The sequence below is a fragment of the Pseudochaenichthys georgianus genome, chromosome 10 (genome assembly GCF_902827115.2).
Source record: "Pseudochaenichthys georgianus chromosome 10, fPseGeo1.2, whole genome shotgun sequence".
Lineage (NCBI taxonomy): Eukaryota > Metazoa > Chordata > Actinopteri > Perciformes > Channichthyidae > Pseudochaenichthys > Pseudochaenichthys georgianus.
Window position 1 is genome coordinate 12,699,499 of NC_047512.1, and position 23,804 is coordinate 12,723,302.

Below are 23,804 nucleotides of genomic sequence, written 5' to 3' on the forward strand. Positions count from 1 at the left end.
GCAGAGTGCAATTCAATTACAGCAAAATGTCAAGCTGCCCTATCCTTCTCTCTGGAGCTGAAGGCAGGGAATGAAAGATGCAGCTGCAGACCGGGTGGCTGCATCCTCCAGCTATACGTTTGATCAGTCTTTAGAGCTGGGGGAATGATTTATGATACAAATAACACAATTATCTAACCCAAGTGGGAGATTAAATGTATCCTGAAAAGCTATTAAAAACTGGAGTACATATTGTTTACAGCGACAGGTTTGGTGACTACTATTTCTCATCGTTTTGAGAATATGAAAGCCATTCTTGAGTCTAACAACACTACAAATAAGAAATGGTTTCAGTCCATCTTAATGTTTTGGCTTAAGTGATATTTCAAAGCTGTGGTGAGAATACAAGTCAATCTAATGTCCATGATAAACAATGTATTTTCAAAGTTGTTAAGCCCTGTAGCATCAAGGATACATTTGGGAGAGATTTTAAAATTGCCATTTTCAGTACCATGGGAAAGGAATACGTTCTTTATCCTTTATAATTAACTTTTACAACATTCCCTTCCATTTCCTTTATTTAGGATTGTTTATAGTCTATTCTATTATTGCGACATTTTTGTATTGACTGTACTTCAGTAAATAATAACCCTTTTATATAATTGTATTGTTTATGGAAGAATATAATTGTATTTAATTTAGAGACAGTTGATACATTCTTCATTTACTATACTGAAAGCATCATATTATAAAACACAATTACAGTGTTATACTCTAAAGTTTCAAAGATTTTTCCCAGACAGACACCTATGAAAAATTATTATTTATCGGCTGGTTATTCAACCACACTTTTGTTGTCTATCTCTGAAGGTCAGACACTGCAGTGCAGACTCATCATTATTTGATGAAGAGAAGGTAAACAGAAGGATTTAAAGGTTGGATGAGACGCATTTTAGATGAGAGGAGATTCAAGGATCATGATCACTATTTTATCAAGCAGCTACAAATTATTAAAGTTACGAGTGAGACTTTTCAAAATATGAAATCACAAAGAAATGTGCAGATAAATCTCACACCCTGTTTTTTCCTCTTTGCTATAAATTAATTACAATGTATGCAGATATCATGGCAATCCATCCAGAGAATCAGGGATTCATTATGTGGAATAAATGGATGTTTACACAATATTAAGGCAATCCTTACAAAAGTATTGCAATGTCTCTATTTGGACCTAAGGGGTGGATTTGCCAACCTAGAAGCAATGCAGCCATGGCTCAAGACAAATCTTAAAATGTAATTTATTTGAGTGACTCCCATTGATCAGCACTGCTCTGCACTCAAGACACTCTATTCTTAAAGTTTGTATTGTTTAAGCTTGATTGAAGGCCAAAAGCTGAGTTTAAAAAAAAACATATACTCATCTGGAATAATACTGGGAAAGATAAAATGCAGTTTTTATTGTTATCAATAACCTAGCTCATTTTGAGCCTAGACAAACGTTTTTGTAATGAACTTGATTATAAGGTCATGTTGACATTTTCATTTGTCATTGATCTTTTATGCATTGTAATCACAGGCTCCCAACATGTTTATTTAGACATACGGGGAACAATGGTGTTCAAAGGCAATATCATTTTTTTTAAAAAGTGGTTCACTCTGATAAGGATACAAATATATAAACTGATAAAAACACTTGTGAAATCGACACACATTTTGACAAAGGTGGAAATTGTTGGTTGAATGAGTCATTGTTTGGACTGGATCTGCTGTGAACACAAAAACCAGCATACACACACACACCCAGCCGAAGAGGCAGGCTTCTTGTCACTGTTGCTTAGCAACCGTGGGAGCTACCCGAGCCAAATCCCCGTGGTGGCAAGCTGATGTTGAATTAGGAGGAGTGGGTGAAAGAAAGAAATTCTTTGGGAGAGATGTGTCTAGCAGGCGCAGGAGGAGGCGTGGATGTTCAGGTGTTCATTTCTTTTTTTTGGATGTGGTGAATGTTGAGTTCCTGTAACACAATCACATCCTCTGCTTTTGTTTTATTTGGCTATTAAGACTTACAGTTCCATTTAGGAATTTAAAAACAGGAAAAACATGTTTATTATATTATGGACAAACCTAATACCTTTGTTCAAAAAACACACATATGCCTTCGAGCATCTCTGTTCAGACATAAAGAAGCATAATCTTGTTTTCTTAATCCCTAAAACAGTAAATACATTTACTCTTAAAGGTAAGGATGGGTCTAAAGCTACTAACGAAGACTGTCATATGGTTTGAAAATATGCAACGAGTTTGGCAGAAATAACTATGGAATCACTCAACGCATGCACATAAGCAGGACAGTCGGCATTATGTAGGCAGAGCCACATACGCAGCAGACGACTGTAGTGTCTGTAACACTGCAGTTCTCCAAGGCAACTGCAGTGGTGCTGCTGCTGTACAAATGCTGTCACTGGTGTGATTTGCATTTCAACTGCAGTGAGAATGAGAACACACTTTGATTTACTGTACAGCCTGGCAGCAGCAGAGAATGCATTGTTTCTGCTTTCTCCTTTGTACTTATAATACTCATAATGTTTTTTTACGAGTCATATTTTTGGAAAACATGATGAGGGGTCCACATTAGAGCAGATTTATGACGGGAGAGTGATGTGCAGATGAGGGATATAAAGAAAACTGTAAAATAGAAGTAGACCCCGTGGATTTGATCTTCTGCTAAGCTGAGAAGATAATCACATGATAAAACAGTGAATGACATAAATGTCTTCTTACATCTGCTTGCTTCCATTGTTGTGATCCTAACTGTCTATTTTAGTTTAGTTTTTCCTACAGGAAAGGACTAATCTTTAAATCATTAGGTGACATAACATGGGTGCTTAATAAAAGGTTTGTATTACTTCTGCAATATTAGACATTCAGAATCATCCTTGAATGTTATCAGAGTTATAGGTGCAAATGATGATGGAGTATACAGCCACATGGCCTACAACCAAATGTCCACGTAGATACAACCGAACAACATCTTAAAAAAGCCCAGTGCTCAGTGTGGTTACTGGACATTTCTTTAGCTCACCATTTACAGCCAGTTTATTCTTGAATATATTGACAAAGACTAGACTACAAAATGTCCTAATATCATATATATATTTATTTTTGGAGATCTAATATATTCGCATATTACAAGTTATATTTCAACTATGATTTGGGATAAAGTGATTTTCACAATGTATTTATAAACTAAGAGATATCATCCTAATGAAATGCAACATTATACGTTTTTAATAAATCTGATAATAAATTATTAATACAATTATGTTTCTTTTTTATATATGCCATAAGAAATCACCAAATACAAAGACATGTCAATGTAAGGCAAAATAGAGTATACCTGTTTTTCTAATTTGTTTCTTTACTTTAATGTTTGAGCATCGTATTAAAACATGTTAGTTCTTCAGGGTTTGTTATTTGCTTACTGTGCACTAACTATTCATACCTTAATAACTATATTTTAAAAGAGAATAAGACTTAATTGTGATAAGCCAACTTCCACCCAGGGTACTATTGTTGTGTCTTCAAGCTATGAACAACATCTACTGCAGAGGGGGGAGGCGCCCACTTTAAAGAATACTTTGTTATCCAATTTGTCAAATTGATCGGTGTTTAATTTTTGTTCAGCCCATCTAATAACATATTGAAGTGTGTCTTTATTGTATCCTCCTTTAAATAAGATTTCATGATTTATATACTAACCGCAGTGAAATGAGAGTTATTATGTTTAAGCACCCCCCTCCCGCTGCGGTTGAATGTGGTACGGTCCATAATGTGAAGCGGCACCGTCCCCCTCACGTCTGTTTATGGTAAATCCGTGTCCACTCTTGCTATACCGAAGGGGTCTGTAGGCCTTACAATCCTCCGTGTGAACCGGGATGCTGGGGGTTCCGTGAATCCGTGGGATCCGGGGCATGCTTCTGTCACCACCAGGAAATGAATGTTGTTTATATCTCGCCTGTGCCTCTCATTAGCGGGTAACACGCAGCAGTACTGTCCGCATGAGAGAGGTTCCTTACATTTTTAGCCGTTTTTTTTATTTATTATTTGACGGTTAAAAGGAGCCAGACACAGGGAACGAGCCGCGGCCGCCTGACAGGTGCCCTCGCCCGGCTCTGCGTGGAGAGAGATGCCGCCCGTCCGGAGAACCATGTCGGACCTTCGCAGCCGAGCCGAGGGTATGTAAAGACGATTTCACTCCATTGAGTGTGTTGCGGGAATCTTGGGAAACCAGGCTATTTTTTTCGAAACCGAAAGAAGGCTAGTCGGTAGCTGTCTGGAAGTATAGGAGGACAGTAACTTGCTAGCTGTGATTAACCAAGGAAATTAAGGAAACCCCGCGCCTTGAGAGTTTTCTGAGGAAAATAACATATTTTAATGTATTTGAAAAGTCTAATGTCATTTCCATATCTGCAGCTTTAACATGGGGTTTCCCAGATAAGTTATACAATGGGTGTCTGTAGTGTACATGAAACTGAATGTAGGGTGCACCTGACCCAGCAAACCGTGCACCCATCCAGACTGGGACTCCATCACCAGCCAGTCCTGCCCTCCACTAAAGTACCAATATCAGATTAGATTACATTAGATTAGATTCAACTTTAATCTTATTGCAAAGAGTGACATTACGTAAACAACGAAATGCAGTTAGCATCTAATCAGAAGTGCAAAACAAGTAGTAAAGTACAGTGTTATGCTTAGTATAATATAAATATATACATCTGACAGTATCGACACTGTAAAGATGCATACACATAATAAACAGCAGTATAACAATGTAATATACTTTAGATCAGAAATACAAATAAACAGTTTAATATCTCAGCAAGTAGAACCAGGAATACTGCAATGTTAATGCTTCATGTCAGTAGACACACGTCCTACAGCGCAATAACAAGTCTCCAGCACAGACATCTACAGTAGCATGGGACTAATAATACAGCCATTGTGATTCTGCTGGGACCCCCACTTCTTCAATGCACCAGTAACTTTCCACTGAATCTCAGTGGGGTTTGCCAAGGAAGGAGGATACAGATACATCCACATTATCTAAGTGATTTGATAGGGATTTGTTTATGTTAGGGCTCTAAAGGTTGCTTAATAGCTTTGGGTGGCAAGGTCTTTTTGTTTCTCCAGGAGAAGAGCACCCATGGCTTGGCACATACAGGTTTATTACTGGCTGCAGATGGACAGTCCTAGAGGGCTTCTTCCCTTTTTAAATTCCTCCCATATCTTGTTTGTTGCCTACCCTGACCTCTGACCTCCAGCAGAATGGATCTCCAGTGATCAATAATATACCGTTTTGTTATTATCTATGGTGCAGTTTGGGTTTCTCCTCACACTAAATGTAGTGAAGCTGTGGTTTGATTTGGTATTGCTCGGGTTTGATTTATAGATGTAGGCCCAGGCTTATATCTCAATCTGAGTTATTGCTGTGGAGTATATTTTATTTGGCTACTAAAGCAAGCAGTCTGGATGTTTAAAGTGAATTAAAATGAACTTCCTCTAATTTGTATTTTATGTTGTAGATAAGTTGTTGTTTCCTTGATAAATTGCACCATCTCACTCACGTCTAATGCAGTAACTGAACTGCATTGTATGGAACAGTTGAGTATGTGTTCATACAGGAAGTATTACTAGACTATGTCCTTCTTTCAAAAAGTCATGGCTGTGGAAAATGCCTTTTTTAAAGAGACATGGGATTCAAATTAAAAATGCAGTATTTGTGACCATGAAGAACTGTCTGCAGAAGAACACATAACAAAGACCAACATGTGATTCCCTTATATATGTAAAGCATAATGGGCACCTCATCCACATCCATAATGTAAAGGGCATCATTGAATCATTTGTGACGTACAAACGCAAATGTACTCCTTTTCTTAAATCATCTAGATCTTATGGCGGTATTTTTGATTGACTCCATACAATCAATGAGTTGTCTTTAAGTCAGATTATGCATAACTCATAAATACGTTTTTTCAATGTATTATTATGTGCCCATATTGTGGTATTGAGCATACCTGCATATCCATATTAAAAACAGCTGGCCTTGATGTCACCATTTGTATTACTTCCAATGATGGAGAATACAGTAGAATATTTAATGGGACAGATCTTGATCCTAAGATTGCCTTTCTGATTTATGACTGCAGGACAGATAGTTAATAATGATCAATGATGATGACTATAGTGCACTGGTTTTACACAAATTAAATGATAAAAATAGAGCAGTAGTATGTCAGTAAACCAATTTCTGTACAGTTAAATTGAGTTTCTCCTTTAAAGGAATGGTATGCTCATGACACTCATTTTTAAATAATTATCATCCGATAAAACAGACCAGTCTCTGCCAGTCTTTTTCTTTTTTATCCGATGACATTATCAGTGATTTTAAACTGATTATATACCGAAATAACATCAACACTGTGGGCGCGGCCATTTTCCGGACGTGACGTAAACCATGCGTTTGGTTTTCGAAGACACGTTGATCTCCATGTTATTTACTGTAGTTTCTCTCTTCAAATATGCCTCACTGTATCGCGAAATATTGCTACAATTCTGATAGGAACAATCCACGGAATGCTCGGTTCCATCTGTTGCCAAAAGGTAAGCGTAAGAAGTACATTTGGAGGCAGTGGCCAGCGAAATGTGGCCGGCCCGAACCGAAAGATTCACAGGCTCATGTATGCAGCGAACATTTCACATTTCCGGATGACTACTCTGAGAGTATGATAAAACATAACATGGGATTTATGGAACAACCATTACTTAATGGAGATGCAGTACCATCGGTCTTTCTGGTGTCATCACCGACCAGGACACCAGTTCGGCCAGTTGAGAAATCGCCCTCTGCAAGTGTGAAGCGACGGAGGAGCAGAAGTAGTGCTCGGAGTAAGAATAAGGTATGTTATAGCGCATTTCCATTGCAGCGGCTAGCCCCGTTTTAACGTCCTTTAGCGTCCAGGCCAGGACAGTTTTTGGTGGCCTTTCCATATAGCGTAGTACCGGCTAGTGTGTATTTTCCCCCAGTTTTTTCCGGCCCCATAAAATCGTGATTCTATGGCCAGGGACAACGAAGCTGAGTATGCTAAACTAGAGAGGGAATCGCTAGCAAGGGTGGTACTACATGCATACATATAGTATCTTATATCATCTTCCTATTATACACACATGCATTTCCAAACATTTGGACTACCTATGTTGCAAATGTATTATCTTTTCAATTTACACACGGCATCTATTGCACGTCTGTCCGTCCTGGGAGAGGGATCCCTCCTCTGTTGCTCTCCCTGAGGTTTCTCCCATGTTCCCCTTTAAACTGTGGGTTTTCTTCGGAAGTGTTTCCTTGTACGATGTGAGGGTCTAAGGACAGAGGGTCTAAGGACAGAGGGTGTCGTATTGTCATACTGATATGTATGGCTGAATTCCCCCATCCAATCTCTTCACATTGGTCAAAACTTCTTCCTCTGCTGACGAGTCCGAACTCAAATACTCCGCCATGTTTCCGTGTGTTGACAAAGTGAACGCATGGATGACGTCACGACCATCACGTGACTACTGAAAATGGCAAAAATGGCGGCGGCCAGACGGAATATACAGGTTTTGATAAAAAAGAGCTATAAAATCATTATTTACCGGGGAATATCGCTGATTTCTTCAGGGTATGGTTTAAACATAACGTTTCACTAAATACTGAAGTTTTGATTAATTATCTAATGAGTGGACCATTCCTTTTAAAAAAACGAAAATTGCGTAAGCAGGGTTAATTTCACACTTGTTAAAACGGTTGTTTAGTTGTAGTTTTATAGGTTTTTTTCTGTAGTTTTAAAATGCCAAGTGCTGGTAATTAGAAAGCAATTTGTCGTCATGTACACCAGAAATAATGATATGCCACTGAAGGGACTGGGAGAGATCTAAATAATTAAATACTAATATGAATTCCACAGGAAACTGTTGACCAATGTGGCTGCTGCAGTCACAAGAGCAAACACATGAATAATGCAGCAGCTATTGCTGCCACTCCCAACCCCCACCTACCACACACCACCTTTTAGGCAACAAAGCAAACGACTTGCTGTTTTTCACTCCGCTCCATGGCACTAAACGTACGCTATCACCCTTCCCGCTTTAGTGAAGAGACTATCATATTTTCTTCGCAAGCATATGTCTTGAATGTAGGATTCGATCAAGTCGTGTTCAGTGCCAGGTTTACCACCTTTGCTGCTGTACACACACCTGTATTTCCAGCCTTATGGTTCTATAGTGAAATATTATTCTCTGTTCTATTAAATATCTTTTGGCTGCTTTTATGAACGCCTGAGCCCACTCCCCACTGTTCAGTTTTAGTTTTTAATCACCACACTGCATCAGGCAGGCTTCCATCTAGAAAGGGCAGCCCTCTGCCAGGCTTACCACCTAATCCATCAGCGGCCTGTCCGTCAGCTCTCCCCGCTGCACACTCCCCAGTCTTGCCCACCACGTGCCGCTCCATTCCTTGTCACTCTTCTCTGATGTGCTGTGGAAACATCCGACCTCAATGCCGATCTGTGCCTGCATGTGTTGCCAAAATAACCTTATCTGGGACACTTTGGGTACTGATGACGTCGGCATGTGATCCTGCGACGACAGCCACCTTTTGACGTTTATCTTTCCAATACAAATGTCCATGATTGGCGTAAAGGCTCTTAATACCTGCTTCCTCTGTCTAGATGGTAAAGCTGATCGACAGTTGCTGCACAAGTTAAGTCTAGCCTGATGGCAAAAAGCATCTTGTTTGTCGTCTTAGCTTGCACGCTTATCTGCAGGCACACAGAATCCCCTCACACAATTGACACTTAAGGCAGGTAAGCTTGTCCTGTGAGGATGAACCTATCAAAAGACGCAATACTTGTCTTTCTGTGTCAGCTGATTCACAGGATATAAGGCGCTCCTTAGCATCTGATTGCCCACATGCAAGTTTTAAAAGACACAAAGTAGTGTGCTTCTTCTTTTAAGCATTATACCTCTCCTTTTCTGTCATTCTTAATGTTTTTTTCATGTGTAAGTGAAGCAGAATTTCGCCCCGTAGCATTTCAATAAGCCTCTGTCTGTCTGAATAGTGGGAACAGCATGGGGAGGGAGACTGGAGGGGGATAGACAGCTCCCTTCTGAAGGGATCGAGAGCTGCCCATGTGCCTGGTGGATCACTGGCTGATAATAATGTGGCACAAAAGCCCAACACGCCACTAAATCCCTTGTCTGGGGCCACTGGTGTGTCATATCAAGTCCCCTCGGGCCTCTCTACTGTCTCGATGTGCCGGCATGACATCTCCTCTCCTCTATTTCCACTTAATGTCCTGCCTCCATCACTAACCTGCAGCCACTCTAATATGGGTTTCTTCAGAGACCCAATTTCCCTCATCTCAATGATTCTCCTCTGTTGCAGAGGAAAGTGGATGTGGCAGGTCGATGTGAGGAAGGGGAGATGTGAAATGCTCATGTGCACGACACGTGTCCATGCAGTAAAGGATGCAGAGAACACAGCACCTATTCTAATGTTTGCTCATGTGTATTGGTATATTGACCTAGGATGTTGAAGAGCTAATGAGTGAGACACTTGGCAGAGAGTGTCACAAGGATTTCCGGTTAACAAGAAAATGAATTGCCCCGTTAAGGGCTGCAACTTACAATCATCTAGAATTCCAACCATCTGTCCCCAACCAAGGGAATTACATTTCCAGGAATATAAAGCACAGAAAAGCAGCAATTCCTCACATGCGAGAAGCTGTATCCAGAGAATAATTGCATTTTCAAACAGTGACAATCAAATTTAGTTTTTGCTTGCTTAATTCATCAATTAATAAAATGTAGTATTTATTTTCTTTCAAAATGGATTGCTGTACTTGTGAACAACAATATTAGATCCCTTAGTTAATCCCTAGATGCTAAGAAAAAGTAAATAATAAATATTAGCAAGATGTGACATTTTGCATAAAGTCTTATTACATCTTAAATATGTAAATATGTTGGCACTAGAAAAGTACAATTGCATTGAATAAATATCTTTATTGCTGTTTCTATAAACAAGAAAAAAACAATACATTATTGCCATGAACAAAAACTAAGAATTTATCGTAGTAATAATATTTAAGGATAGAGTAACTGGAACATTGGAAAACTGATAGCTTTCCCAACCTTACTGTAATGTCTTAAAGGGCCTGTAGGAGCCATTTAGCCATTTCTACTGATCATAATTCCATTGTTGAGGTATACTAAAATAGATTTACATTGTGCAATTTTCCAAAATCACATTGGTTTCTCTGGGCATCTCTGTATAGTATGTGTATTCTCTCTCTCTGTTGTTGTGTCCTAAACGGCTTGTTGGAGCTCCTGCCCCCCCCTCCCAATGAGCCCAGTGGCCGTCTGCGAGATACAGCAAAACCCAGCCCGAAACCAGCCCGAGCACACACACACACCCGCAGCCTGGCTGGGAGTTTGTGTGTGTGCTCACACACCGACTCACAGCCTCGCCGCGTCCCGCCGTATCAGGGAGGAGAAATCGGCGGAGCTGCAGCTGAGAAAGGATTTAGTGTGAGTGTGTGAGGAAGTCCGTGGATTGGTCCATTACGGACTAGGGATGTCCCGATCACCTTTTTTTGCTCCTCATCCGATTCCGATCATTTGATTTTGACAATCTGCCGATACCGATTTTTCCCGATCCGATCTTTATGCAATGCATTAAGAGAAAACAAAGGTAACAGATAACGGCTGGCCATCCAACACGATGAATTCCGCTATCTTGGCTGTTATTGTGTTGGCCTTTTCACTGTTCTGGGGCAGTTTCTCTTTCCTTTTAAAAGTCTCTGAAAGTGTCGGTTGTTTCAGTGCCATTACCTGAGTGGCCCCACCGCCACACCACACGGAACCTCCGCCTTGCAAACATTGCATCTGGCTGTTACACTGCCTTCGCTTTCAATTTTATAATACTTCCAAACTCCTGACATTTTCTCTGTCCCGACTCCCGAGTCATCAGCTGAACGTAGCCTCTCGTTAGCTTACTGCTACTATTAGACACTGCGCCCACTCTGTTGCCAGATTTCAGAGAAATAAGCAACCAGGTCTATGAAAACAAGCCCAAAGAAAGCAACACATACATGATGTTGTGTAATTTTAAACCAAAACTAAGGCCTCAGGATGACTTTAAGACGTGAACATGGTCATTTTTGTTTTGTAACATTAAATAAAAAAAAATATATATATTTGATAAAAAAAATCGGCCCCGATCACGTGATCGGGACATCTCTATTACGGACTTACCGTAACGGCTCCACGGATGTAACGTAACGGTTCCACGGATTGGTCCATTTGGGTATGGGCAAGTCACTGTACCCAGGAAGTAAAAGAGAAATCTCCAACGAGGCGTTCTGGGGCAGCACAGACAGGTCTTTTCTGTGTTAGAGTTTTACTCGCTACAGGGTGTACTTTGAGGGTTTGTGACTCTGCAGAGCGTTTACATGCAGAAAAACCTTCATAACACACAAGGGGACGGCTAATAACCGGAAAAGCATGACATGGGACCTTTAATATTTGTCAAGGTTTATGTCCATAAATGTCCAATTTCTCTGAATTGATTCTCGCCTCTGATCTGCAGGTCAGCGGGTGATCCCCGGTAATGTTGCTCAGATCAAACTTTATTTGCGAGCGACTGAAAAGCTGTGTTGCAAACATATGTTCGTAGGGATATAAATCTCCCTATCCTCCATCTGCTCATAAGATGTACAGTAGCTCCGCTCTCACCTCCTGCTCCCAAACGTCAAATAATTCATGAAAGCAGAAATAGACAGTGAGAAAGAGGCCTTTAACTGTATCCGCAATCATCGTTTTTCTTTTGCTGGTGTCTCGTTTCTGGCCGGGCTGTGTTTGTCTCAGTGATGCACACACACACATGAACAGCAGGGGAATGCAGCAGAAGCCTGCACGTGCCAGGAGACGGTCAATGTGATCGTGTCATAGCGGGAGGACAAGGTCAGATGGAGAGGTGTCGGCAGGCACTGCACAGTAAAGCAACACCATCAAAGGCCGGGTAGATAAAGCTCCGGCTACCCCTTGACCCCTGAGTCGCCGGGATTTTACAACCTTGTTCCCGTTTCCACTCTACTGTATGACTGACTAGGCCACAGTGCTGCAACCACACCATTATAGGACTTCCATATTTTACAGCATTACTTACTGTGTTAAAGCAATCAATTATTAAGATTCGTCTCGTTGGCGAATACGCGAGAGGGTCTGTTTGTGAATAGGTGGACATTAGTGATGTATGGCTAAAGTAAAGGCATAGTAGCAGCAGGTACATTCTAAATTATAGCTCGTACTAGTGTAACGATATATATGCTTAAAAACTGGTTATGAAATGTACCGTCAAACACAATAATAAGTGATGTGAGTAGTGTACCATTGAATGCTCAGGTTTTATAGCCTAAATATAGCCATTTTTGCACAGTTTAGTAACTTACTGATCACCTTCTCAGTATTCCTATAACAAGAAAATAATAATGCTCTTACCGGCTTCATGAATATCTGTGCTGCTGCAGTAAAAGCTGGCTACTTGATCCTGTTATTAATAGATACAGTCTGCTATCATGCCGGCTAGCTGACTGCTACCTTATGAAGACACCTGAATCAATAATATACAAGGATAGCAGCCATTTTATTATGTGCTCGATAGAGCTGAAATAGTGTGTGTGTGTGTGTGTGTGTCTGTGTGTGTGTGTGCATCTGTGTCTGTGTGTGTGCATCTGTTTTGTGCACGTGTGTTGGGTGATGGAGGTGCCTGTGTTTTTCCAGTTTAGCTTACACATTACTATCATGTCACCTCAGGTCAGTGAGCATCACTCAAACACTGTGGTGAATTAATTGTTATTCCTCACGCATTTTAGATATTGCAGCTATTTTAAAATGTAAAATAAATAAGCTATTTCAAGCTTATTGAATTTATATATATTTGACAGCAGAACAACTACCCTAGGAAAAAATGATTTGTAAAAGTTAGATAGGAATCATAGATAAAGACTGTTTGTAGGAGACATGACGAGGCAAACTGATCTGCAGTAAGAAAGCTAAATGCTTATTATTTAAACTCTTCCCCTTTGATTTCTACATCCTTACCTCACAGAGTAAACATAAACACATGTCTTTATAAGCAGTCTAAATAAACAACCAATGTAATCATTCATGACTTGGTCTTGATTAGACTGTCGGACAGGAGACAACAATTTAGTTCACATTCAATCTACAGTATCTGACCCTACAGCAGTGACACACAAAGAAAGACCTTTTAACAAACCAATGTGGTCTTTTGTTCTTGTTAGTTGCATAACTGAGAAGCTGTGCTGCAAAATGCAGCTACAAAAATGTTTATTTATAGTGTGTGGTAAGCCTCTAAATGATAAAAGTTACTTTACTCTCAGGGAACTAACTTTGGGAATCCTTCAACCTTCATTTATTGCAATGCTTATGTTAACATTTAGCTTATAGGTACAGCCCTACTGAGCAAACCTATAGACTATTATTTATGTTCATTATATTCCTTAATGATCAAGTGATGTGACACATGTGTTGTCTGACATTTTCTTCCAGCAATACTGAGGGTGTTCCAGCAGCTGTGGAGGAGCCTTAAGCTAAATGAAAAAAGTGGTTGACATGCTGTGTGATGTTCTTGCTAATAGAACCTAATGTCATATTTTATAACATTTTATGCTGACAAGGAACAGTAGTTTGTGGTCAGGCACAACACTATTGTGTTAATCAGTGATAATCACAAGTTATATTTCCTGTTTTCAGACCATTTGAATTTCATGCCATATGCCCTTCCCTTTTATCATTCATAAGGTCGCACACAGTGGAATGGCTTCTGTCCCTGCAGATCCCTCGCTAAGCCAGGACATCCCTGTGATGTCACAGCAAGCCCCAGCTGCCCGTGTTGTCCCGGGACTGTCCGTCCCACTGTCGCCCGATTGAGCCTATAGGGAGCCAGACGGAGAGGGACGGGGAGGGGGATTAAATCTGCAGCTGCCCTGTTGTTGTTATGAGTGCTGGTTACAGCATTGTGATCTGATAAGCGACTTATGGATGTTACCGTTGCTTAACTTGAGGCAGTATCTATACCCCCCCCCCCCCATCTCTTCCCCCTCAATTCACAAATACTTGGAATTACAAATGTGGGGGGCTGCTCTGTCTACTGAAACGTTTATTTGGTATAAATGAAACATGTCCAGATCTTTCTTTGATGGTGATGAGCGGATATATACGTGGCACGCTGGGCTCAGTGAGTTGAGTGATCCCAAAGCCCAGGGATTTGGAAGTAATTTGACCCTAATAACTATGGTGATAGCCTCAAGTTAAAGTGAACAATGTGTAGATTGACAATGCTGAACTCCATATTACACCTCACCTGACTTATTACCTCTTTTTTATTACTTGTAACATGGTGGTGTGTTTTTACAGGAGCCAAGTAAATATTTCAGAGTGTTGGATGCAGTTTTTCTTCCCAAAGTTCTTGTGGTTTGGCTGCCATTCGTTTGTGTTAGATCAATGTCAGTAGCCCCGAGCGGCCTGGCCCCTCCCACCCTGGGATTATTGAATGAATCGTGTGGGAGCCTAGTCGTGGCCAGTCACGTGTCTCCTCATCCACTCTTTATTGACCAGTTTACAACTCTCTCAGGCTCATCCCTGCTTGTTCAGGATCTTAACGGTTAGATCGGACTCCGTCTGGACCTCTTCCTGGAAGAACAAAACGCCTTATTTTTCCTATTGGTTGACTCAAGGGCCTTTCTGAAGAATCCCAGGGTTTAGTCATGGAGCTAACTGACTCATCACAGTGTAATCAAATAAATAGTAGGTGACCACAAGTTGTAAAATGTTCTTTTACGATTTGTTGTTTAAGCTTGAGGTCAATCATGACTTGCAAAAATAAGATATGGTTGCTAAGTATATCTTTGCTCCCTCAACGATTCCTAGTTGATCCTCTTATTTAAAAAACGAAGATTAGTGCTGTAAAGGTAGCCAATATACTTGCCATGTGATGGGTATGTATTCTTAAAGTAGTGGTTAGTTCTGTGTATTGTTCTTTTAATATTGAACCCTGACATTCTGTGACCGGTCACATGCTTGAGTATCATGTCATTATTGTTATTGAGGCGTTTACTCTTGCTTGTGTTGACAGTCATGGCAGCAATCATTTTTACCCCCTGCACTTCTGCCTGACCTGAACATACATGACCTCTCGGGGTATCATAAATCTGACGAGGAGGGGATTGTACTCTACCTTTTTTCATTTATGAACACCTCATAAATAAGTATAGAGGGATATTAAAGGGATAGTGGAAATTGAACCCCAAATAGTTTCGTTTTAACTTATATACAAGCATAATTACGTACCAAAACAATCACACCTGATTAAAAAAATATAATAATTGCCTTACGCATGTTAGAAGCACTTTATTGCAGCTTCCCCAAACTTTTTTAGAAACGAAATTATCGATTCAGCCAAACCGGAAGTGAGGAAAACTGAGGAAGACGAAACGATAACAAACAATGGCGTCTATGCAGAATGAACGTGGAAGGGCAAATATACCAGACAAAGAAGAAGGATTGTACGAGGTATCCAGTGATGATAGCGAGTCAGAAACATCCTCTCGGCTTTCCTACGAAAATGTAGTTTTAGGAACTGAATCTGAATCCGGTTCAGTAAGCAACGATGGTGAGAATATTGAGCCAGACGATGGACCATTACGTCCTTATTTGTTCGAGCCCGATCCCGAGGTGATGGAGTTAGTTCACGGCATGGGCAATGGCGAGGATGACCAGGACCAGGCGCCAGATGATGCACCCCTACGCACAAATAATCTTGACTGGTAGGTCCCTAAGCATAGCTCACGTTAGGCGCTATATTATATATTGCAAAAGTTGGCATGCATGTACTGTAGGCCTATGGATATGCCCGGGGATGACTGCATGTAGGGTACATTTCATAACATACCAGGGTCAGGTTCACATAAATTATCTTGTCACATTTATTATTGTATATGTAACAGCCTTATGGGCATTAATTACATGAATAAATTGAAATGAATTGTATACTAGCATGATATACAGCTAGAGCCAATCGGTCTTTTGACGTAGTAGGGTCCTAATCCTAGGCTAGCCAGGCTGCCTGTCAAGTGTAGGCTGTACTCACAGTACTGTTAGTCTATCATGTCTATATGATGACTGTAGTGTACACATTCGACACTGTGTACCGGATTATCGGATGACGAGGCCTCCGGTCGCCTAATCGACAGGCAATAAATGGCGTTGTACACAATGGTACAGGCTAATGATGCATTAAATCAGCCAGAAAACATAATAAAATACTCACTTCTTATGTATTCCACTTTCAATTTGAGCTAGAGACAGGAATCTCGAAACAATCGTCAGTAAAATGACGGGAGCACACGACTGCCGAAGTACTCGTCAGCTTCGGCTCCGTGAAGTTTGCCCGTGTTATCTGAACAAATGTCACCCACTGACGACGAATGGCTGGGTTTCTTGGAAACGCATGCGTCAAAACGCCATTCTCTGCATTTGCTGTCGCACTACAGCCATACAAAACACATCTATTCACCATAATAAAGGTCGGCTATTCACATGAAAATTCTATTGAATGTCCGCCATTGTTTGTGCCCGTCTTCCTTTGTTTTCGTCATCACCCGAAGATTCCCGACGATTCCCGAAGTATTTCGTTTCATTGAGAGGGCGTGGTCGGGAGCAGTAAAATTGAAAATAAAATGAAACTAGGCGCATGAAATAAAAAAAAATTGTTTATTATTCTTATTTTTAATAAAAATACATAAGTTAAACCCAAAATTCGCGGATTTCCACTATCCCTTTAAGTAATTTTTCCTCATTCAAAATTCAAGTCTGTTTTTTTGCATTGAACTATATGGTAACCACAGTTAGCTTTTATTTATTATATATATATATATATATATTAAAATAAAAAGTATTCTAGTCTTATTGATATACCTTTTTTAAGTAATATCAAAAAATCTCTCAGGTATCACAGCAAGGGTTTTCCATGCCTGATGGTTGCAGTGTCCTACAACACAAGGATAAAAAGACAGACCGGGGGAAGACCGGCATGCCTTGGCCAATGCCAAAGCATGCTGCGCCCAGTTTCATCCCCATTGGGCGACGTCTCTGAAAAACGTGCCCCCTTGTGACTATTGTTCCACCCGTCTGTCTGTTGGCTGACACAAGCAATAATCTTGACATCTGGCCTGCATCCAAACTCATTACGACACTTCATGGCATTGATCCTTCCTCTCGAGGCTTCCCCTTCCACAGCTGAGCTCTCTACTGCTGAGCTTTATTTGGCTCCTTGTTACCCTTTTCTCTTTCCATGCCTCTTACATTGTTTTTAAACAGCCTGCTAGTATGGCTAATATGCCGGCTCCATTAATAGATGAAAGGTGTTGTTATGAAGCGTAATATAACACAGATTAAGAAGCATGCTCGCAGTGAGTACCCGCCCAGTTTCCCATTCTCACTCTCTTTATTGATGTCAGGGTACTTGAGCCGTGACACGCCTGCAGTTAATGAAATTAGTGCTGAGAAAATGCACAGTGTCCACCAGGGAATATTAAGAGCAGTTCCCACTGAGACATCTGTGGAAGTGGCCGAGTACATTATCCACACATTGTGCTAGAAACTAAGGATAGATCCTATGAATGCGTGCAGAGGGGGAGAGGCTGTTGAAAGGCTATTTTCATGAGCCAACCTCCTCCACCTCTCACCCCCAGACTCTTGGACTGCGCTGTTAGCCTGTCAGGGTTGGCCTTGTGTGCTACTTTTACATTTGGTGAAGGCCACAGTTACAGTTAGTGTGCACATGAATATCAAACTAGTTCTATTGTTATATGTTGTACGTCCAATGTAACACTACCTTACTGTAAAATAATAGAGATGCATTTACTTGACTACTAACTCAAGCCAAGACTCTTCAAACCCAGCTCACGACTTTCTAGATTTAGCTCTGTTTTCCTCTAATCCAATCATAGTGTTCAATATAGCTTTTAATTGGATCAAGTGTGCGAGAAAAGTAGCTGTAGCACAAATATAGAGAAGTGTAGGACAAATATGTACATTGTTACAACTTTGGTCTTTTGTTATCTATTTTATAACCCATTTATTTATTTATTCAGACTGCTTCCTGAAAAAGAAAGAGTTACTAATTGTGTGACATTAGGAATGTGAATATTTCTGTATTTTGTTTCTAAGGGCCAATTGAAATGGATTAAGAGTAGTAGTAATGTTGACAGTTTTAAGATTTAAATAAGTTGTATCAACTGTCATTTGAACAAACAAATGAAAACCTAAGACAATAGGTCACAAATAAAACCTTTTTATAAAAAGAATTGTTTTTAGCATTTCTTAATTCTCATTGAGTTCAAGATTATTTCAATTTGAAGTTGTACAAAAACTAAACATTTTACAAAATACAATTTGTAAACTAACTGCCCTATAGTTTTTGAGTCCTACATGAATCGATCAAATATGTTAAGAATGAATAATAAGTGTATGTCAGACTTATTCCAACAGTGTTGCCTGCAGTTGACTTTGATTCAACCCCCTAAGTCAACGCTGCTCTACGGAGAGAGCAAAGGGACAAAGTTAAGCAGTAGCAGTTCCACCTGCGACTGGTGCATTGCAGCACTTGGCCGAGTGCGGCACCGCGGCTCCTGCTGCGAGGCTCTTTCAGAACACACAGACACAACATCCATCACAGCTGCTCAGACGCTCCTCTGGCCTGCTATTTCACAGGCCGTATGCTGCAGTCACTGTGCCAGCCCACTGTTTCCATTTGTCATTGTTGACACTAATTCCTAGATCACACAAGCTTCTCAAAGATTCACTTTCTTGGCTTACGTTGTTTGCTGGCTTTACATTTGATGTGGAAGCTGAGATCGCTCTTTGGCATATAATCGATAACTATTGAGGTTTGAGTGTCACCTAAACACTGGCCATATAATACTGCTGCAAACTCAAAGTTGAGATGTTCTCTTCTTAATTTGTCATTGTATGATATCATTAAACAGTCTGCAGTACACAGACAATGATTACACAAGGAGAACGAGATAGAGAATTGCATGTAGTCCAGGTCAACTCTCAAGCCTGTGATGTTATGATTTATGACTTTCACCTTAACCCCAAGGCCCCCAGGGCACCCCGTAAAAAACCCCCTATATAGAGCTGCAACTATTCATTTTTAGATCGATTAGACTATTGAAAGAATACCAATCCGCTTGTATTATGGTATGTCCCCAATAGTCCCCCATTTGTATAGTTGGGGACTGTTTAGAGGTGTGGTTTAACCTACTTCGGTAGTTTCCTTGCGGTTATGAGAGCTTGTATTATCAATGCAGTCGAAATGCCCTAAATGATTGATGTTTCTATAGTTGGGGGAGGGGGGGTGGTATTCTGTGACAACGTTTTTCACAAAGGAAGTCGTATAGTATTTGCAAGGAAACAGTTTGGTTCCTTTTGAAAAGGCTACTGCATAACAAACTTAGAAGCTGCTACTGTAAGTGTGATTCCATAAGGTATAAATGAATCCGTCCCATCATTCAAATATGCTCCAGCATTTTATACGGTTTCCCTCGGCTCACACAACACCCTTTCACCAAGTTTCCTGAAAAACGCACTGTTCATTTCCTGCTTTAGAACAAAAGAAAACAAACAGAAAAGTATGCTCCTTGGCTGAGGTAAAAATGGGATTCTAAATGTAGCCACAGTCGTGCAGCACTGTCCTCCTCCGGTCTCATCCCAGTGAGGTAGGATGCCTTTGAGTCAATGTCCTTTCTCTCACCTTTACTCAGTGCTGTTACTCATTCCTAACCACCTGTCCTCCCAGTGTCACCAGGTGAGCTCCTGGCTGTATTTTCTCTTATCATTTTGGATTAAATAGGCTAGGCCTTAAGGCGGAGGAAAGTTATTACCCTATTGCAAGAAGGGGCCCCACGACCTCCAAGGGGATGTAAGGACAGTGGATCAACTCTTGGGGAATATTAAGTAATGCCATAGTGCAGTGGCGTAACAAGGTTGTGATTGGCCCGGTGGAAATATTGGGCCCCCCCCATCGCCCCAAACATAAGCGCACGCTGATGCGTTCACACACGCACGGACATACACATAGTTACGCCACTGCCATGGTGGCCCATGCAGTGCTTTTAATACATCTTCATATCTTAGATGTATGAGGTAATGTTTCTGTAAATCCTCACCTGGCTTCAAAGTAGATTTATACTTATCCCAGGATTGAATTTTGATCCCATGTCGCTGATCAAATATGTAACTTTATACTGTGTCCTATTACTAAACAGCTGTCAAAGCAAGTTTTCGTGTTTCTGGGAAATGTTTTGGTTAAATTGATTTCAGGAATTTTGGGCAAATAGTTACTTTTCCGACATCCTTAAGTCTGGCTTATACTCTCTTTTTACCGACGACCCTGTATGACCTACTGTATACACAAATAGATCTATCATTTACCTCAAGGAACCACTTGTTGACTACATCATATTATTGACACCAGGCACTCGGCCTATAATGGTCCTTGACAAGTGCTATCATAGCAGGACGTTTCCCTACTTAAGCACTAGCTGCACTCTAATCGCCGGCCTCGTTCCCGTACTCTTTTGTCACCACGCTAATCCAATAAACCACCTATGCTGATCTGACGTCTTGCATAACGGCGCTGGGATAGCCAACCCATGTTTCCCCCGGTGACCAGATGACTACGGGGGGCCAGTTATATTTAGCCCTGGAGCACATGCTTAGGAGAGAAACTATCAGGAGATGATGGTGCGAAGAAGGAAAGTTTGGCAGTCGCTCCTCCGGTAATCCTCTCTGCGAAGCCAAGTGGACCATTAAAATAACAAGACCCGTCATTTAAGGTTCAGGGTTTGTGTAACATCAGTGACCGAGTGCCAAGCAGAGTAAGATGAGAATGCTAGAGGGGGGAAAAAGCAGAGAAAGTTGCGAGTGTGTAAGCCTTTTGTCTCCTCCTGACGACATGACCAGGAAGAGATACTGCTGGCAGGGGGAGGCACGCAGGTTGCAACTGGGCCATATCCGCTATGAGTCTCTGGTTACAGGACCTCATGACTCTACGTTTTGTTGTTGTTGATGTTTCTAACAGTCAGCCAGCTTCCCTTCATGTCACTTCTTTCCATGTTTAAACTCCAGGGTTTATCTGTAGTTGTGGAAGCTATGCTATGCCTCCCCTTACCTCATAACTCCTAACACCACTGCGAGGGAGGGCCACGCAGCAGCCGCCGGATCACATGCATGTAACCTGAGCGTTTGGGGAAACTGTTGACTTAAGACTTTTACAGTAGTGCTCTCTTAGCAATGCAGCGGACATTAAGATGGATACATCAAATAAAACAGATGGTCGGGTCATTTGAACCACGGGAATCCTATTTTCCATAATTTCTCATCTTACAAACAAGATTATCCCTGTCAAATCTGCCTCTGTAGTCGTGTCAGATATTTTAACTTCAAATGGTACAGTTTAGCATAAGATTTCAGGTTAAACATCAACCACCAACTGCTGTGACTTCAACAAATGCTTAGGATTATTTTCATCATAAAATTGATTTATAAAATGTTTGTTAATGCCAACAGAAGGCTACGAATAAATCTCACAAAGCCCTTTATGTCTTTTACTGTCTGACCAATAGACCAAACCCCAGTTTACTGTTTTATTTAAAGAAGAGAAGTAAATAGTAGTAAGTAGTAAATCCTGCTATCTGAGAAGCTTTAAGCTGCTAGTATTCTCTCTTGTTTTTTCTAGCTTCATGAAAACGATTTGTTCTCATACGAGGAATTTGACTTGATGTCATGGTACATACAGCAAATATAAAACAAAGAATCTCCATACAAAACAAAAAATCTTTAAGGACACTGTAATAACATATAGTTAAATAGCAATAAAATAAAGCAGTAATGCAATGAGTTATAGAATATGAAATTATTATCATACAATTATTGACCAACCAATGGGTATACTAATTCACCTATACTTTCAAAATTGGTAAAGTGCCAACATTAATTTCATAAAAGTTAGTCCGAAGACTGAACGTTACCCTGAACATAATCATAATCGAGGCCCAGGCAACATTTAGCTGGGCCTTATTTTCTTTACTAGCACCTATTTTGAGCGCAGTGTTTAACAATGTTTTCAAAATGTTAATGCTCTTCCACGATATCATTTCGCTGTCTTAAGTTTCTCCTTCTCCTTCCAGAAGTCTCCGTACGATGATATTTATTGGTTCACAAATAGCTGAAGTGTATTTATTAAATGTGTTCATCATTTTGAGAGATGATCAAAAGAGGAAAGCTTTATTTGGGGTATTGGTCCTTTTGTCTTTTTTAAATGTCACTCTGTTTTCAAAAGAAAGATTCTTCTTTTTGCCGTCCCGCACTGCAGTAAGCAACTTCAAGCTAGAGGCTTGAGATATTCCCAATGCAACCTCCCTAGACATCCTTTTTTCATGATGCAGCACCTGTCTCCAGCATGAAAGCTTGCATGCTAACTGTCCATCTGTGAGCTTTTCGATCTTGCCTACAGAGGCAGACTTAGACCCATAAGGCCGCTTGCCAATACAAAAATAAACATATTTGTGAGTGTTTTTTTAAAAAGCAAAAACTGCATCACTGAGAAACAAGCATCTCTGCGACCCACGTGGAGCCCTCGTATGAAGTGTTGGTTTAGCCTACATGGCTCCATCCCACTTTGTTGAACCTAGTGGGAGAAGGGTAGTGCTCACTCTTACAGAAATGGAGAGTTAAGCAGTGTTATCCACCAGGGGCGGACTGGCCATTGGGAATACCGGGAGTTTTCCCGGTTGGCCGTGCGTTTTTCCCGTAGGCTGTGCGTGGGCCGGAGGGCCAAAAAAAGAATAGTGTTCCGGCCACTCCCTTTTTTTTTTTTTAGCTTACCTAAATCCTACCGGCCCACATTTGTATGTGTTCCGACCACTCCCCAGTGTTGGCAGGGAAACGGTGTTCAGGGGGAGTGGCTGTACCCTTAGGATACAAAAGGGGGAAGTGACGTCTGACTCAGAGGTTGCGTGGCTGTGGAGAAGAACGTGTTGCCCACATTCTGTTACTGAGTTTAGGCTAGTTAGCTAGCAGATTTAGCAAGTATTTTATTGACTTGTCAGTAATGCTTAATATCTGAGTGAGGAATGAAACAGTTCTCTAGGTTGTTCTTATGCATTTGGTCTGAACTTAACCTATCTTACAGCACAACACATTTGTTTCAAAGACTTTCATGCTACAAGTCTTTACATGACACCACATTCCTGTAACTGATCCTCACAGATGAGTCCTTCTACTGTTACTAACAGGATGTCGATCTAGACAGGAAATGCCCATCTCTAACATGTTTCTGGCTACAAATGGAAAATGTTCAAAGGCAGTTGCTGCAATGTCTGTTGAAAAATTGTCACAACCACATTTTACAGATTGGTCTTTATACAAATAGTAGTTGAGGAAACTACAAGTATCTTAAAACAGACCGCATGAGGAATATCATGACTGTACAGTAGATATGTTGGTTTGTATGAGTCATGCTGTTAAACAGTCAAGCCCTGTAATAACAGTCTATGTCTTTGAGCTGGCGTTAAACTGTGGAGGCGGTTAATGAGAGATGTATTGTCAGTGGCATCTCATTTGGCATTCCCACTGTA

General features: G+C 40.7%; 1 protein-coding gene across 3 annotated transcripts in view; it reads left to right on the forward strand.

Moving 5' to 3' along the window:
* The first annotated feature begins 3,858 nt into the window (after window positions 1-3,858).
* Window positions 3,859-23,804, forward strand: part of atp8a1 (ATPase phospholipid transporting 8A1) — a 124,589-nt gene continuing 104,643 nt past the window's right edge. For all 3 annotated transcript variants that reach the window (XM_034093571.2, XM_034093573.2, XM_071204605.1), the window contains exon 1: window positions 3,859-4,211. In XM_034093571.2, coding sequence (XP_033949462.1) covers window positions 4,163-4,211 — 49 coding nt within the window. In that variant the 5' untranslated portion in view covers window positions 3,859-4,162. The remainder of the gene's footprint in view (window positions 4,212-23,804) is intronic.